General features: G+C 50.9%; 2 protein-coding genes across 3 annotated transcripts in view; one reads left to right on the forward strand and one right to left on the reverse strand.

The window, feature by feature from the left end:
- The window catches only part of LOC135054899 (gastrula zinc finger protein XlCGF57.1-like), a 52,467-nt gene extending 40,344 nt beyond the window's left edge, over positions 1-12,123 (reverse strand). The window contains exons 1-2 of the mRNA XM_063958357.1: positions 11,875-12,123; positions 7,089-7,263 (exon numbers count right to left, since the gene is read on the reverse strand). Of these exons, the coding sequence (XP_063814427.1) occupies positions 7,089-7,229 (141 nt within the window). The 5' untranslated portion in view covers positions 7,230-7,263; positions 11,875-12,123. The remainder of the gene's footprint in view (positions 1-7,088; positions 7,264-11,874) is intronic.
- Positions 12,124-12,161: 38 nt separating this feature from the next.
- The window catches only part of FAAP24 (FA core complex associated protein 24), a 66,945-nt gene continuing 61,747 nt past the window's right edge, over positions 12,162-17,359 (forward strand). The window contains exon 1 of one of the 2 annotated variants that reach the window (XM_063958361.1): positions 12,162-12,259. The gene's annotated coding sequence lies outside the window, so the exon portion shown is untranslated. Of the gene's footprint in view, positions 12,260-12,332; positions 12,397-17,359 lie in introns of those variants that run through there. The other variant, XM_063958362.1, reaches the window with a different exon arrangement.

Here is a 17,359-nt window from a genome sequence, read left to right on the forward strand (position 1 = left end):
TCCACGGTTTTAAGTGGCTCAAACCAATGTGATTTTAAGAAACTCAACACCACGTTGAGATCCCAAGGTGCCACTGGAGGCACAAAAGGGGCTGAATATGCAGCACTCCCTTAACAAACGTCTGAACTTCAGGTGGTGAAGCTAGTTCTTTCTGGAAGAAAATCGACAGAGCCGAGATCTGTACCTTAATGGAGCCTAATTTCAGGCCCATAGTCAATCCTGCTTGTAGGAAATGCAGAAATCGACCCAGTTGAAATTCCTCTGTTGGGGCCTTTTTGGCCTCACACCAAGCAACATACATCCGCCATATGCAGCGATAATGCTTTGCAGTTACATCTTTCCTGGCTTTAATCAGCGTAGGAATGACTTCCTCCGGAATGCTCTTTTCCTTCAGGATCCGGCGTTCAACCGCCATGCCGTCAAACGCAGCCGCTGTAAGTCTTGGAACAGACAGGGCCCCTGCTGCAGCAGGTCCTGTCTGAGCGGCAGAGGCCATGGGTCCTCTGAGATCATCTCTTGAAGTTCCGGGTACCACGCTCGTCTTGGCCAATCCGGAACCACGAGTATTGTTCTTACTCCTCGTTTTCTTATTATTCTCAGTACCCTTGGTATGAGAGGCAGAGGAGGGAACACATAAACTGACTGGTACACCCACGGTGTCACTAGAGCGTCCACAGCTATCGCCTGAGGGTCCCTTGACCTGGCGCAATATCTCTCTAGTTTTTTGTTTAGGCGGGACGCCATCATGTCCATCTGTGGCCTTTCCCAACGGTTTACCAACAGTTGGAAGACTTCTGGATGAAGTCCCCACTCTCCCGGGTGTAGGTCGTGTCCGCTGAGGAAGTCTGCTTCCCAGTTGTCCACTCCCGGAATGAACACTGCTGACAGTGCTAAGACGTGATTTTCCGCCCATCGGAGAATCCTTGTGGCTTCTGCCATCGCCATCCTGCTTCTTGTGCCGCCCTGTCGGTTTACATGGGCGACTGCCGTGATGTTGTCTGATTGGATCAGTACCGGCTGGTTTTGAAGCAGAGGCCTTGCCAGACTTAGGGCATTGTAAATGGCCCTCAGTTCCAGAATATTTATGTGTAGGGACGACTCCTGACTTGACCAAAGTCCTTGGAAATTTCTTCCCTGTGTGACTGCCCCCCAGCCTCGAAGGCTGGCATCCGTGGTTACCAGGACCCAGTCCTGTATGCCGAATCTGCGGCCCTCTTGAAGATGAGCACTCTGCAGCCACCACAGTAGAGATACCCTGGTCCTTGGAGACAGGGTTATCAGCCGATGCATCTGAAGATGCGATCCCGACCACTTGTCCAAGAGGTCCCACTGAAAGGTTCTTGCATGGAACCTGCCGAATGGAATTTTGCTTCGTAAGAAGCTACCATTTTTCCCAGGACTCGTGTGCAGTGATGCACAGATACCTGTTTTGGTTTCAGGAGGTTTCTGACTAGAGATGACAGCTCCTTGGCTTTCTCCTGCGGGAGAAACACTTTTTTCTGTTCTGTGTCCAGAACCATCCCCAGGAACAGTAGGCGTGTGGTCGGAACCAGCTGTGACTTTGGAATGTATAGAATCCATCCGTGCTGTTGTAACACTTCCCGAGATAGTGCTACTCCGACCAACAACTGCTCCTTGGACCTCGCCTTTATAAGGAGATCGTCCAAGTACGGGATAATTAAAACTTCCTTTCTCGAAGGAGTATAATCATTTCTGCCATTACCTTGGTAAAGACCCTCGGTGCCGTGGACAGTCCAAACGGCAGTGTTTGGAATTGGTAATGGCAATCCTGTACCACAAATCTGAGGTACTCCTGGTGAGGATGGTAAATGGGGACATGTAGGTAAGCCTCCTTGATGTCCAGGGATACCATGTAATCCCCCTCCTCCAGGCTTGCAATAAATCGCCCTGAGCGATTCCATCTTGAACTTGAATTTTTTTATGTATGTGTTCAAGGATTTCAAATATAAAATGGGTCTCACCGAACCGTCCGGTTTCGGTACCACAAACAGTGTGGAATAGTAACCCCGTCCTTGTTGAAGTAGGGGCACCTTGACTATCACCTGCTGGGAATACAGCTTGTGAATTGCCTCTAGCACAGTCTCCCTGCCTGAGGGAGTTGTCGGCAAGGCAGATTTGAGGAAACGGCGGGGGGGAGACGCCTCGAATTCCAGCTTGTACCCCTGAAATACTACTTGAAGGATCTAGGGATCCACCTGTGAGCGAGCCCACTGATCGCTGAAATTATTGAGGCGGCCCCCCACCGTACCTGGCTACGCCTGTGGAGCCCCCCCATCATGCGGTGGACTCAGAGGAAGCGGGGGAAGAATTTTGATTCTGGGAACTGGCTGACTGGTGCAGCTTTTTCCCTCTTCCCTCGTTTTACACGCTTGCATTTCTGAAGCCGAAAGGACTGTACCTGATAATACAGTGCTTTCTGAGGCTGTGAGGAAACCTGAGGTAAAAAAAATTTCTTCCCAGCTGTTGCTGTGGATACGAGGTCCCAGAGACCATCCCCAAACAATTCCTCACCCTTATAAGGCTCTATGTGCCTTTTAAAGTCAGCATCACCTGTCCAGTGTCGGGTCTCTAATAACCTCCTGACCGAATGGACATTGCATTAATTCTGGATGCCAGCCGGCAAAATATCCCTCTGTGCATCCCTCATATATAAGACGACGTCTTATGTTCGCAAACTAGTATCCCTGTTTGACAGGGTTACAGACCACGCTGCAGCAGCACTATCTGCAGGTCTCAGTCTAGTACCTGAGTGTGTAAATACAGACTTCAGGATAGCCTCCTGCTTTTTATCAGCAGGTACCTTCAAAGTGGCCGTATCCTAAGACGGCAGTGCCACCTTTTTTGACAAACGTGTGAGTGCCTTATCCACCCTATGGGATATCTCCCAGCGTAACTTATCCTCTGGCGGGAAAGGGTACGCCATCAGTAACTTTTTAGAAATTACCAGTTTCTTATCGGGGGAACCCACGCTTTTTCACACTTCATTCACTCATTTGATGGGGGAACAAAACACTGCCTGCTTTTTCTCCCCAAACATAAAACCCTTTTTTAGTAGTACTTGGGTTAATGTCAGAAATGTGTAACACATTTTTTATTGCCGGGATCATGTAACGGATGTTCCTAGTGGATTGTGTATATGTCTCAACCTCGTCGACACTGGAGTCAGACTCCGTGTCGACATCTGTGTCTGCCATCTGAGGGAGCGGGCGTTTTTGAGCCCCTGATGGCCTTTGAGACGCCTGGGCAGGCGCGGGCTGAGAAGCCGGCTGTCCCATGGCTGTTACGTCATCCAGCCTTTTATGTAAGGAGTTGACCCTGTCGGTTTATACCTTCCACCTATCCATCCACTCTGGTGTCGGCCCCCAGGGGGCGACATCACATTTATCGGCATCTGCTCTGCCATCACATAAGCCTCCTCATCAAACGTGTCGACACAGCCGTACCGACACACCGCACACACAGGGAATGCTCTGACTGAGGACAGGACCCCACACAGCCCTTTGGGGAGACAGAGAGAGAGTATGCCAGCACACACCAGAGCGCTATATAATTTAGGGATTAACACTATATTGAGTGAATTTTTACCAATAGCTGCTTGTATATACAATATTGCGCCTAAATTTAGTGCCCCCCCTCTCTTTTTAACCCTTTGAGCCTGAAAACTACAGGGGAGAGCCTGGGGAGCTGTCTTCCAGTTGCACTGTGAAGAGAAAATGGCGCCAGTGTGCTGAGAGAGATAGCTCCGCCCCTTTTTCGCAGACTTTTCTCCCGCTTTTTAATGGATTCTGGCAGGGGTATTTATCACATATATAGCCTCTGGGGCTATATATTGTGATATATATGCCAGCCAAGGTGTTTTTATTGCTGCTCAGGGCGCCCCCCCCCCCAGCGCCCTGCACCCTCAGTGACCGGAGTGTGAAGTGTGCATGAGGAGCAATGGCGCACAGCTGCAGTGCTGTGCGCTACCTTGGTGAGGACTGATGTCTTCTGCCGCCGATTTTCCGGACCTCTTCTTGCTTCTGGCTCTGTAAGGGGGACGGCGGCGCGGCTCCGGGACCGAACACCAAGGCCAGTTCCATGCGGTCGATCCCTCTGGAGCTAATGGTGTCCAGTAGCCTAAGAAGCCCAAGCTAGCTGCAAGCAGGTAGGTTCGCTTCTTCCCCCCTTAGTCCCTCGCTGCAGTGAGCCTGTTGCCAGCAGGTCTCACTGTAAAATAAAAAACCTAATTATATACTTTCTTTCTAGAAGCTCAGGAGAGCCCCTAGTGTGCATCCAACCTCGGCCGGGCACAAAATCTAACTGAGGCTTGGAGGAGGGTCATAGTGGGAGGAGCCAGTGCACACCAGGTGACCTAAAAGCTTTCTTTAGTTGTGCCCAGTCTCCTGCGGAGCCGCTATTCCCCATGGTCCTTTCGGAGTTCCCAGCATCCACTAGGACTTCAGAGAAATCGGCGAGTAGGCACTTCTTCGAATTCCAGTTTGTAGCCTTGGGATACAATTTCTATCGCCCAAGGATCCAAATCTGACAGAACCCAGACCTGGTTGAAGAGTCGAAGACGTGCCCCCACCGGCGCGGACTCCCACAGTGGAGCCCCAGCGTCATGCGGTGGATTTTGTAGAAGCCGGGGAGGACTTCTGTTCCTGGGAACTAGTCGTAGCAGGCATTCTTTTCCCTCTATCCTTACCTCTGGCGAGGAAGGAAGAGCCCCCACCTCTTCTGGACTTATGCGACCGAAAGGACTGCATCTGATATTGAGGTGTTTTCTTTTGCTGTGGGGGAACATAAGGCAAAAAAGAAGATTTACCCGCGGTAGCTGTGGAAACCAGGTCCGCGAGGCCCTCCCCAAATAAAACTTCACCCTTGTAAGGCAAAGTTTCCATATGTCTCTTTGAATCGGCATCACCCGTCCATTGGCGGGTCCACAGGGGTCGCCTAGCAGAAATTGCCATGGCATTGGCTCTTGAACCCAACAGCCCAACGTCTCTCACAGCGTCTCTCATATATAACGCTGCGTCTTTAATATGACCCAAGGTCAATAAAATGCTATCCTTATCTAGGGTGTCAATGTCAGATGACAAGTTATCTGCCCATGCTGCTATTGCGCTACATATACCCATGCCAACGCTACTGCCGGTCTGAGCAAGGCACCCTTATGTGTATAAATTGATTTTAAGGTAGTCTCCTGTCCGCGATCAGCAGGATCCTTGAGGGCTGCCGTGTCTGGAGACGGTAGCGCCACCTTTTTGGACAAGCGCCTTGTCCACCCTGGGCGAGGATTCCCACCGTAACCTGTCCTGTGCGGGGAAAGGATACGCCATAAGAATTCTCTTGGGAATCTGCAGTTTCTTGTCCGGAGTTTCCCAAGCTTTTTCAAATAAAGCGTTCAGCTCATGAGATGGGGGAAAGGTTACCTCAGGTTTCTTCTCCTTAAACATGCATACCCTTGTGTCAGGCACCGAGGGGTCCTCTATGATATGCAAAACATCTTTTATTGCAATAATCATATAATGAATACTTTTGGCCACCCTTGGGTGTAACCTCGCATCATCGTAGTCGACACTGGAGTCAGAATCCGTGTCCGGATCAGTGTCTGCTACCTGGGACAGGGGACGTTTATGAGAGCCCGAAGGGCCTTGTGACACAGTCAAAGCCATGGATTGACTCCCTGCTTTTTCTCTGGACTCTGTTTTGTCCAATCTCTTATGTAATAAAGACACATTTGCATTTAAAACATTCCACATATCCAACCAATCAGGTGTCGGCGTCGCCGACGGAGACACCACAATTATCTGCTCTACCTCCTCCTTAGACGAGCCTTCCGCTTCAGACATGTCGACACACACGTACTGACACCCCCACACACACTGGGATATACAATTATGGGGACAGCCCCCCAATAAGGCCCTTTGGAGAGACAGAGAGAGAGTATGCCAGCACACACCCAGCGCCACTGGACACTGGAATAAAATCCCAGACTGTACAGCGCTCTTTTATAGAATAAATAATACACTCACTGTGCCAATTAAATGTGCCCCCCCCCCCTTTTTTTTTGCCCTCTGTACTTGCTCAGCAGGGGAGAGTCCGGGGAGCAGCTTCTCTGCAGCTTGCTGTGGAGAAAAAATGGCGCTGGTTAGTGCTGGAGGATCAAGCTCCGCCCCCTCAACGGCGGGCTTCGGTCCCGCTCAAATTCTTTATACTGGCGGGGGTTTTGTAATATACTGCCTCCGCAGTATCTAATATATTAGCCAGTGTCCCTTGAGGTTAATATTGCTGCCCAGGGCACCCCCCCTGCGCCCTGCACCCGTACAGTGCCTTCTGTGTGTGTATGTGTGGGAGCAATGGCGCGCAGCGTTAGCGCTGCGCGGTACCTCAGTGAAGATCTGAAGTCTTCTTTCTTCTTATACTCACCCGGCTTCTTTCTTCCGGCTCTGTGAGGAGGACGGCGGCGCGGCTCCGGGACTAACAGCGAGGACGACACCTGTGTCGTCTGTAAGGGGGGTGACGGCCTGCTCTGGGAGCGAGCATCTAGGTGCACCTAGCGATCAAACCCTCAGGAGCTAATGGTGTCCTGTAGCCAGAAGCAGAGCCTTTGAACTCACTGGAAGTAGGTCATACTTCTCTCCCCTAAGTCCCACGAAGCAGGGAGGCTGTAACCAGCAGCCTCCCTGAATATAAAAAACCTAACAAAAGTCTTTTCCTAAGAAACTCTGTAGAGCTCCTCAGTGTGCATCCAGTCTGCCTGGGCACAATTCTAAAACTGGAGTCTGGAGGAGGGGCATAGAAGGAGGAGCCAGTTCGCACCCATTCAAAGTCTTAAAGTGCCCATGTCTCCTGCGGATCCCGTCTATACCCCATGGTTCTTATGGTTACCCCAGCATCCTCTAGGACGTATGAGAAACTGGCATGCACCAAACCAACAGCTCCAATGAATGCAGAGTATTTTCTGTGTATAGTATCAATCCTTGCTTGGGTATCACTACACGTTCTATTTAGTGACGGCTCCGTCAAGAGTCATGTATAGAAGTGACCTGACCGGTAGTCAGCGGTACGTTACTATCGTTTCTCACCTCTTTAGTCAGCAGGTAGATCATCTCCAACGTCAGGTTTAGTATTTCCGCAGACAGTGGACTCATGTCATCCTGGGCTCTCACTCTCTCAGGTGCACACCCTGAAGGTGGGATCTGATCCATGTTGGAGTCCGTAACCATGCGCTCTGCAATATCCCGGCAGCTTTATATCAGCCTAGGAAGCATGGAAAAGGTGAGAAGTTGAATTTGTGCATTAGAAACATACATATATAGCATCAGACTCTCAGCGGATCCTCTTATCTCCTTCATCTGCTCCTAGATTGCTTCACTGTGATGCCTTCTTTTCTCTCCACCTACCCAACATGTTACTGGCTGATGGAAAGCTCCCCCGATTCCTCTCTACTAGGGTTGCCACCTCATCCCTTTAATTCTGGACTCATATTAATTACACAGGTTCTGTGGCTGGCTGGCTGACTTCAAGACTCCATTTCACCTGGTTTTAATCAGCCACAGAACCTGTGTAATTAATATGTGTCCAGAATTAAACAGCAGATACGCCACTGAGCACCTGCTTCACCCCCCCTTCCTTCTTCCTCCCCTGATCCTTGACCCTTACTTCCACCTCTTTAACATCCTACCTTACTCCCTGGCCCCCTTCCTCTCCATCTCATCCTCTGCTCTGTCCTCTATCTATCGTATGCCGCTGACTCTTTTCCAGTATGTCATATTATTTGTTCTGTTAATTGCAGCCGTGCATTTATCGTTCTGCTCTTCTGTATACATGTACCTGTTTTACGCTTACTGTTCTCATTTATGTCAAGCTAGGCCTTACTAGAAATATTGCGCTATATAAATAAACAAAGATGACAATGTCCAACCCCAAATTGTAATCAATTCTATAGTAGCAATTAGTGTTCATTCTAGCGCCCTGCAATTGGCAGAACCTATGCAGTTCTTCTTTCCCTGGCTGGTCCCTGGGGTGTCGCTCTCTGCTCTGGTGCTTCTAGCACACTCTGGTCTGTATCTCAGCTCTGAGAAAGACCAGAGTATGCTAGAAGCACCTGAGCAGAGAGCGACACCCCAGGCAGGAAAGAGGAACTGCACGGGGTGAGACACGTGCAGGGTTCTAGAATGAACACGAAGTATAATGATGCTAGGCAGAATGTCTTTAAAGCGCTTTAAAAAACAATGTATGCTTTTATGATCTTTGGCAATACGGGGCCCATCTGTCGGAATCCTGGCAGTGAGGCCACACTTCGGGCCTGGTGGCTCGCTTCGCTCACCACAGGTCATATTCCATGGACCCACCAACTGAGTGGGAATAGCCTGCAGAAGTTGGGATTCTGTCCGGCGTTATTTCAGCAGCTATCGGGATTTCAGCATTGGTCCCTTGAACGCCGGGATTCCGACAGCTGGCATTTTAACTGCATCCCGGTCAGAACAACAGTGAAACTCAATGTGTATTATTTATTGTGTAGAGTTTAATGTGTACTAACAATGGATTACAGTGTAACAAGGGATTAATCAGTTAGTCATCAACATTTTTACATTTTACAGATTACAAAGATGGTCTCAACATACAAATTATTTAAAGAGGCTATTCCAGTGGATCCCAAACTTCTCTGAATCACAGCGCCCTAGAGTATTAGAATTTTTTTTTTCATGGCACTCCTAGGCCAAAAATGTCTGATTGAGAAAAAAAATATTAAATTAAGTAAATTGTGTTTATATGTCACCCTTATAGGCCCTACACACTGGCCGATTTTCTGAAAGATATGAACGATCTCGTTCATAAATGAACGAGATCTCGTTCATATCTTTCAGTGTGGAGACTCCAGCGATGAACAATGCGCGGCCCCGCGCTCGTTCATCGCTGGTCTCCTGTCGGCTGTGCATGCAGGCCAATATGGACGATCTCGTCCATATTTGCCTGCACTTCAATGCAGCCGCGTGACGGGGGGAGTGAAGAAACTTCACTCCCCCCGTCACTGCCCCCCCGCCGCCGGGTCGCTCGTCGGCCGTTTCGGCTGTCGGGCACCTCGGCGGCGCATCGTCAAATGTGTAGGGCCCCTTAGGTCCAGTTATACGGTGAGGGACAGGATTCACTTCTGTTTGTCCACATATTATATGATTGGCAGCCACCAGCACTGGTTTAGCCTTTTACATTGACCATAAATAATTTGAATTGGTTTTAGACCATTAATCCAAGGCAACCCTGCAAGTGACCCGGGGCCCCCCAGGGTGCACCCCTGTAAGTGTCCCAAGGAACCCTAGGGTGCCTAGGGCCACAGTTTGAGAATCACTGGTCTACTCAATATAAATTGATTCCTATATGAAATAAAAAATACTTAAAAACAAGGTAAGACCCTATTGATGGCAGATACAGATCCTTCATTTTGCAAATTATGAGAGAGACTATTTATTGTACGGGAACGAAAAATTATAAAAAATAAATAAATTAATTGATAAGTAAAATCAAACATACATACTTTAATACATCTGTAATAAACACTGAGTTCTGATGTAATCACTTCAGTGTTTATTAGACAAACAGATGCATTATAAGGAAGAATGGATCTCCTGCTACGGGATGCAGTCAATTTGGCGGCAGTTGGGATCCCAGCGGCCAGGATATAGACGCCGGAATCCCGGCAAACAGGAGCTGTTCCCACTCGTGGGTGTCCATGACACCCATAGAGTGGGAATAGATCCTGTGGTGAGCCCGCAAAGGGACTCTTTGCGCTCGCCCCGCTGCCGGCGTACTGGCGGGTGGGATGCTGCTGTCGGGATCTTGACAGCTGGCATCCCACCCGCCGGTAAATCATACAGCTCCCCCTGCTATAAATGGTTATGGATAATAAAAATCACCTAAAATTTCTGTGACCAACATAAAAGCACTCTACTTATAGCTTTGTACTTTTGTATGGTCACACTTACTTTCAATACTCCAATTTAATAAGTAGCTGGCAGTGCACTATCCAGATAACCATGCATGTCCAGCATGCCGTGTCTGTAATCCCTAAGGTGATAGCTTTTAAAAAGCTTCGGTCTCCTGCATCACTCAGCGCCAGGGCTGTAGTCTTCCAAATATCAGACATTCTCTGTATTAGGGATAGCCATCGAAGATTTGAATTCATCAACGGTTTATGCCGGCTGGTGAATGCTTTTGTCATTGATGGGGGAAGAACCAGATGTGTCCTACAAGGTGCCCGGACACTGAGCAAAGCCCCACCCCAAGGCTATGATTGGCCCAAGTGAAATAACAGGGATGACCATAGGTCGATGAAACAATCGATGGTCAACAATTGCGTAGTTTGTAACCACTGACGGTCACTTGTCATATAACCATCAATCATGAACACATCGATGGCCATCAATGGTTACAAACTATGCAATGGCTGACCATCGATTGTTTCACCGACCTATGGTCATCCCTGTTATTTCACTTGGGCCAATCATAGCCTTGGGGTGGCTCTTTGCTCGGTGTCCGGGCTTAGCTGTGGACACTGTTTCTGGGTGTCCACAATTACATAAAAACTGTCTATCAGCAGAATGGCATCGGAAATGGCTGGCAATAATTGAAAAAGTACTTCTATCAAATCAGGAACATTGATGGTTGCTAGCCATTGGTTTACCCTACCCACTGGTGTGTGATCACTGATATCTGCTCATGGGCAGTATGTACTAAGGCTAAAATTAGGCTATAACGCCGCAAACTGCCATTTTCTGAGCTTTGACCACAAACCCCATATGTACAAAGCACCAGAAAGCGAAGCTTTGCTGAGCTTGTACCTGGTAGGCAACGCCATCTATAGATATGTGCTGCTTTACACAGCCTTCTCTGATTGTGATCAAATTAGATCCCTCCCAGTATCATCTAATGCATGTGCAGAAGGACTTCCAGGACATAAACCCGGAAGTCCTATCATCGCAAAGGATCGCTCTTTTCAGAAGAGCTGTCCTTTGTAATTTTAATCGCATTTCTATGTGTGATATCCAGATGATAGATCGACTATGTATTGGTCGACTGTCAATAAGTCAACATCATATGGTCGACAGCTACAAAAGGACGAGATATGAAAGATCGACAGTGCTTAAGTTCGACAGGTTCAAATGGTCAACATGACAACAATCAACGTGTTTTTTAGGATTTTTCATGTTTACTCAACATTTGCGTGATTTACTATCCACCTGAACATCTACTGAGGGGAGTAATGAAGCGGAGCAGAGCGAGCCACCTTGCCCGAAGTGCAGCGGGGGCGTCCATGTTTCTAATTGTAAAGCGCAACGGAATATGCTGCGCTATATAAGAAACTGCTAATAAATATTGATTGAGGTCACATAACGTGAAACATACAAGATTTGCCCCCCAAAAAAACATGTGCCAACCATTGTTGCGTTGACCTTTTGTACCCACCGACCTTTTATTAACGCTGCTACGCATCCGATAAGTGGTCGGGATGTATAGCATCCAAAATGCGATGCTTAGTACATCCCATCCTAAACGTAAAAATGCATAATTAACACGCTACGTGCTGCTATTGGGACCAGAATCAGCAGCAGCCTTAAACATATTGGATGTGAGCTGTCTACGAAGTAGAAGAAAATACTCCATTACACTCTACTTTTACCCTGTGGGTTTGGTTATTGTTCTTTAAAATAAAGAGTATATTTGTAATCTGCGAGAAAACATAGATTTGTGAACATATACTACAGTAATAACCACATAATATATATATTTAAAAAAAACATAACAGGGACAATTATAAAAAAGCAAATAATTAGAACTGAGGGAAGGAGGGACACAGAAAAATAAATCACTGACCTGCATAAGCATCTATCCTTTTCTTTGTAACAAGAGACAGAGGAGCCGGAAGGTCCTAATAGGAAATGTCTCAGTGTAACACATCTTTAAGTTATTTGTGTCCACAATTGAGGTGATGCGAGAGCCATTTTGTTGGAGCCGGGATGCACATAAGCCGGTATTACTTTCCTGCACGTTTAATGAATAATACGTGCACAGCAATGGAGACAGTACTGTAGAGAGCAGAAGCGACCTCTAGTGTACAGCAGCAGTTATGGTAGCGTCTAGTTACCCTTCGTGGAGAGGACCTTTTCCATAATCCCCTGCGTCCATGTCACCAACTATTTAGACACCATGCTTATACTATGGTAGTGGCAGCACAGCTGCAATAGACGATAATAATAAGGTAAGAAGTTGGGGGCATCTGGAGAATAAGCTGCTGTCGAGGGGGATTATCAGGGAGTAGCTGGGGGCGTGTCAAGCAGTAGCTGGGGGTGGGGGCAGACTGGCCTGTGAGAGAGAGTGGGCATGTGGGGCACACAGGTGGGCAATAAGCTGTGTGTGTTTGGGGAAAGTCAGGAAAAAGGCAGGCATGCGAGGCAGATAGGTGGGCACGTGGGTAATGAGCTGCTGTGGAGGGGGCATGTGAGGGAGCAGCGGGGTGGAGGGGGCAGACTGGCATGTGAGAGAAACTGTAGGCATGTAGGGCACACAGGCAGGCATGTGGGTAATGAGCCGCTATGGATGGGGCATGTGAGGGAGAAGGGGGGGCACTCATGCATGTGAGGGAGAAGCTGTAGGTATGTAGGGCACACAGTAGGTGGGTACGTGGGTAATGAGCTGCTGTGGAGGGGGCATGTGAGGGAGCAGCCGGGTGGGGGATGGAGGGGGCAGACTGGCATGTGAGAGAAACTGTAGGCATGTAGGGCACACAGGCAGGCATGTGGGTAATGAGCCGCTATGGATGGGGCATGTGAGGGAGAAGCGGGGGGGGGGGGGGGGGGGCACTCATGCATGTGAGGGAGAAGCTGTAGGTATGTAGGGCATACAGGTGGTGGGCATGTGGGTAATGAGCTGCTATGGATGGGGCATGTGAGGGAGAAGGGGGGGCACACATGCATGTGAGGGAAAAGCGGGGGGGGGGCACTCATGCATGTGAGGGAGAAGCTGTAGGTATGTAGGGCACACAGGTGGTGGGTAATGAGCTGCTATGGAGGGGGCATGTCAGGGAGAAGCGGGGGAGGGCACACATGCATGTGAGGGAGAAGCGGGGGGAGGCACACATGCATGTGAGGGAGAAGCTGTAGGTATGTAGGGCATACAGCTGGTGGGCATGTGGGTAATGAGCTGCTATGGAGGGGGCATGTGAGGGAGAAGCGGGGGGGGGGGCACACATGCATGTGAGGGAGAAGCGGGGGGGGCACTCATGTATGTGAGGGAGAAGCTGTAGGTATGTATGGCACACAGGTGGTGGGCATGTGGGTAATGAGCTGCTATGGAGGGGGCATGTGAGGGAGAAGCGGGGGGGGGCACACATGCATGTGAGGGAGAAGCGGGGGGGGGCACACATGCATGTGAGGGAGAAGCGGGGGGGGGGGCACTCATGTATGTGAGGGAGAAGCTGTAGGTATGTATGGCACACAGGTGGGCATGTGGGTAATGAGCTGCTATGGAGGGGGCATGTGAGGGAGAAGCGGGGGGGGCACACATGCATGTGAGGGAGAAGCGGGGGGGGCACACATGCATGTGAGGGAGAAGCTGTAGGTATGTAGGGCACACAGGTGGTGGGCATGTGGGTAATGAGCTGCTATGGAGGGGGCATGTGAGGGAGAAGCGGCGGGGGGGCACACATGCATGTGAGGGAGAAGCGGGGGGCGGGCACTCATGCATGTGAGGGAGAAGCTGTAGGTATGTAGGGCACACAGGTGGTGGGCATGTGGGTAATGAGCTGCTATGGAGGGGGCATGTCAGGGAGAAGCGGGGGAGGGCACACATGCATGTGAGGGAGAAGCGGGGGGGCACACATGCATGTGAGGGAGAAGCGGGGGGGCACACATGCATGTGAGGGAGAAGCTGTAGGTATGTAGGGCATACAGGTGGTGGGCATGTGGGTAATGAGCTGCTATGGAGGGGGCATGTGAGGGAGAAGCGGGGGGGGCACACATGCATGTGAGGGAGAAGCGGGGGGGCACTCATGTATGTGAGGGAGAAGCTGTAGGTATGTAGGGCATACAGGTGGTGGGCATGTGGGTAATGAGCTGCTATGGAGGGGGCATGTGAGGGAGAAGCGGGGGAGGGCACACATGCGTGTGAGGGAGAAGTGGGGGGGGCACACATGCATGTGAGGGAGAAGCGGGGGGGGGGCACACATGCATGTGAGGGAGAAGCTGTAGGTATGTAGGGCATACAGGTGGTGGGCATGTGGGTAATGAGCTGCTATGGAGGGGGCATGTGAGGGAGAAGCGGGGGGGGCACTCATGCATGTGAGGGAGAAGCGGGGGGGGGCACTCATGCATGTGAGGGAGAAGCTGTAGGTATGTAGGGCACACAGGTGGTGGGCATGTGGGTAATGAGCTGCTATGGAGGGGGCATGTGAGGGAGAAGCGGGGGAGAGCACACATGCATGTGAGGGAGAAGCGGGGGAGGGCACACATGCATGTGAGGGAGAAGCGGGGGGCACTCATGCATGTGAGGGAGAAGCGGGGGGCACTCATGCATGTGAGGGAGAAGCTGTAGGTATGTAGGGCAGACAGGTGGTGGGCATGTGGGTAATGAGCTGCTATGGAGGGGGCATGTGAGGGAGAAGCAGGGGGGGGGGGGGGCACACACATGCATGTGAGGGAGAAGCGGGGGGGGGCACTCATGTATGTGAGGGAGAAGCTGTAGGTATGTAGGGCATACAGGTGGTGGGCATGTGGGTAACGAGCTGCTATGGAGGGGGCATCTGAGGGAGAAGCGGGGGAGGGCACACATGTGTGTGAGGGAGAAGCGGGGGAGGGCACACATGCGTGTGAGGGAGAAGCGGGGGGGGGCACACATGCATGTGAGGGAGAAGCGGGGGGGCACACATGCATGTGAGGGAGAAGCGGGGGGGCACACATGCATGTGAGGGAGAAGCTGTAGGTATGTAGAGCACACAGGTGGTGGGCATGTGGGTAATGAGCTGCTATGGAGGGGGCATGTGAGGGAGAAGTGGGGGAGGGCACACATGCATGTGAGGGAGAAGCGGGGGAGGGCACACATGCATGTGAGGGAGAAGCGGTGGGCACACATGCATGTGAGGGCGAAGCGGGGGGCACTCATGCATGTGAGGGAGAAGCTGTAGGTATGTAGGGCATACAGGTGGTGGGCTTGTGGGTAATGAGCTGCTATGGAGGGGGCATGTGAGGGAGAAGCGGGGGGGCACACATGCATGTGAGGGAGAAGGGGGGGTACTCATGTATGAGGGAAAAGCTGTAGGTATGTAGGGCACACAGGTGGTGGGTATGTGGGTAATGAGCTGCTATGGAGGGGGCATGTGAGGGAGAAGCGGGGGAAGGCACACATGCATGTGAGGGAGAAGCGGGGGAGGGCACATGCATGTGAGGGAGAAGCGGAGGGAGGGCACACATGCATGTGAGGGAGAAGAGGGGGCACACATGCATGTGAGGGAGAATCAAGGGGGCACTCATGCATGTGAGGGAGAAGCGGGGGGCATACATGCTTGTGAGGGAGAAGCGGGGGGGCACACATGCATGTGAGGGAGAAGCTGTAGGTATGTAGGGCACACAGGTGGTGGGCATGTGGGTAATGAGCTGCTATGGAGGGGGCATGTGAGGGAGAAGCGGGGGAGGGCACACATGCGTGTGAGGTAGAAGCGGGGGAGGGCACATATGCATGTGAGGGAGAAGCGGGGGGCACACATGCATGTGGGGGAGAAGCGGGGGAGGCACACATGCATGTGAGGGAGAAGCGGGTGGGGGCACACATGCATGTGAGGGAGTAGCGGGGGGCACACATGCAAGCGAGGGAGAAGCGGAGGCACACATGCATGTGAGGGAGAAGCGGGGGGGCACACATGCATGTGATGGAGAAGCGGGGGAACACATGCATGTGAGGGAGAAGAGGTGAGTATCTAGGACACACACAATAGGCCATATGAAAAATGAGCTGATATGGAGTGGGCATGTGAGGGATCAGAAAGGGGGCATGAGGGGCACATGAGGGTAATAAGCTGTGCAAGGGGCAATGTAGAAAGCTTCACAATTTTTAGATAATGGTATATATGTTTCTCTGACGTCCTAGTGGATGCTGGGACTCCGTCAGGACCATGGGGAATAGCGGCTCCGCAGGAGACAGGGCACAAAATTTAAAAGTTTGACCACTAGGTGGTGTGTACTGGCTCCTCCCCCCATGACCCTCCTCCAAGCCTCAGTTAGGTTTTTGTGACCGTCCGAGCAGGGTGCAATCTAGGTGGCTCTCCTAAAGAGCTGCTTAGAAAAAGTTTGTTAGGTTTTTTATTTTCAGTGAGTCCTGCTGGCAACAGGCTCACTGCAACGAGGGACTTAGGGGAGAAGAAGTGAACTCACCTGCGTGCAGGATGGATTTGCTTCTTAGGCTACTGGACACTAGCTCCAGAGGGACGATCACAGGTACAGCCTGGATGGGTCACCGGAGCCGCGCCGCCGACCCCCTTGCAGATGCCGAATAGAGAAGAGGTCCAGAAACCGGCGGCAGAAGACGTCTCAGTCTTCATGAGGTAGCGCACAGCACTGCAGCTGTGCGCCATTGCTCTCCGCACACTTCACACCAGCGGTCACTGAGGGTGCATGGCGCTGGGGGGGGCGCCCTGGGCAGCAATGTAATATACCTGTTCTGGCTAAAATATATCACATATAGCCCCTGGGGCTATATGGATGTATTTAACCCCTGCCAGGTTCCAAAAAAACCGGGAGAAGAAGCCCGCCGAAAAGGGGGCGGGGCCTATTCTCCTCAGCACACAGCGCCATTTTCCTGCCCAGCTCCGCTGCGAGGAAGGCTCCCAGGACTCTCCCCTGCACTGCACTACAGAAACAGGGTAAAAACAGAGAGGGGGGGCACTTATTGGCGATATTTATAATATTTGAGCTGCTATAAAGGGAACACACTTATTAAGGTTATCCCTATATATATTTATAGCGCTTGGGTGTGTGCTGGCAAACTCTCCCTCTGTCTCCCCAAAGGGCTAGTGGGGTCCTGTCTTCTATCAGAGCATTCCCTGTGTGTCTGCTGTGTGTCGGTACGTGTGTGTCGACATGTATGAGGACGATGTTGGCGTGGAGGCGGAGCAATTGCCTGTAATGGTGATGTCACCCCCTAGGGAGTCGACACCAGAATGGATGGCTTTGTTTATGGAATTACGGGATAGTGTCAGCACGCTACAAAAGTTGGTTGACGACATGAGACAGCCGGCAAACCAGTTAGTACCTGTCCAGGCGTCTCAGACACCGTCAGGGGCTGTAAAACGCCCTTTACCTCAGTCGGTCGA

This window comes from Pseudophryne corroboree, chromosome 3 (genome assembly GCF_028390025.1).
Source record: "Pseudophryne corroboree isolate aPseCor3 chromosome 3, aPseCor3.hap2, whole genome shotgun sequence".
In the NCBI taxonomy this organism is placed as follows: Eukaryota; Metazoa; Chordata; class Amphibia; order Anura; family Myobatrachidae; genus Pseudophryne; species Pseudophryne corroboree.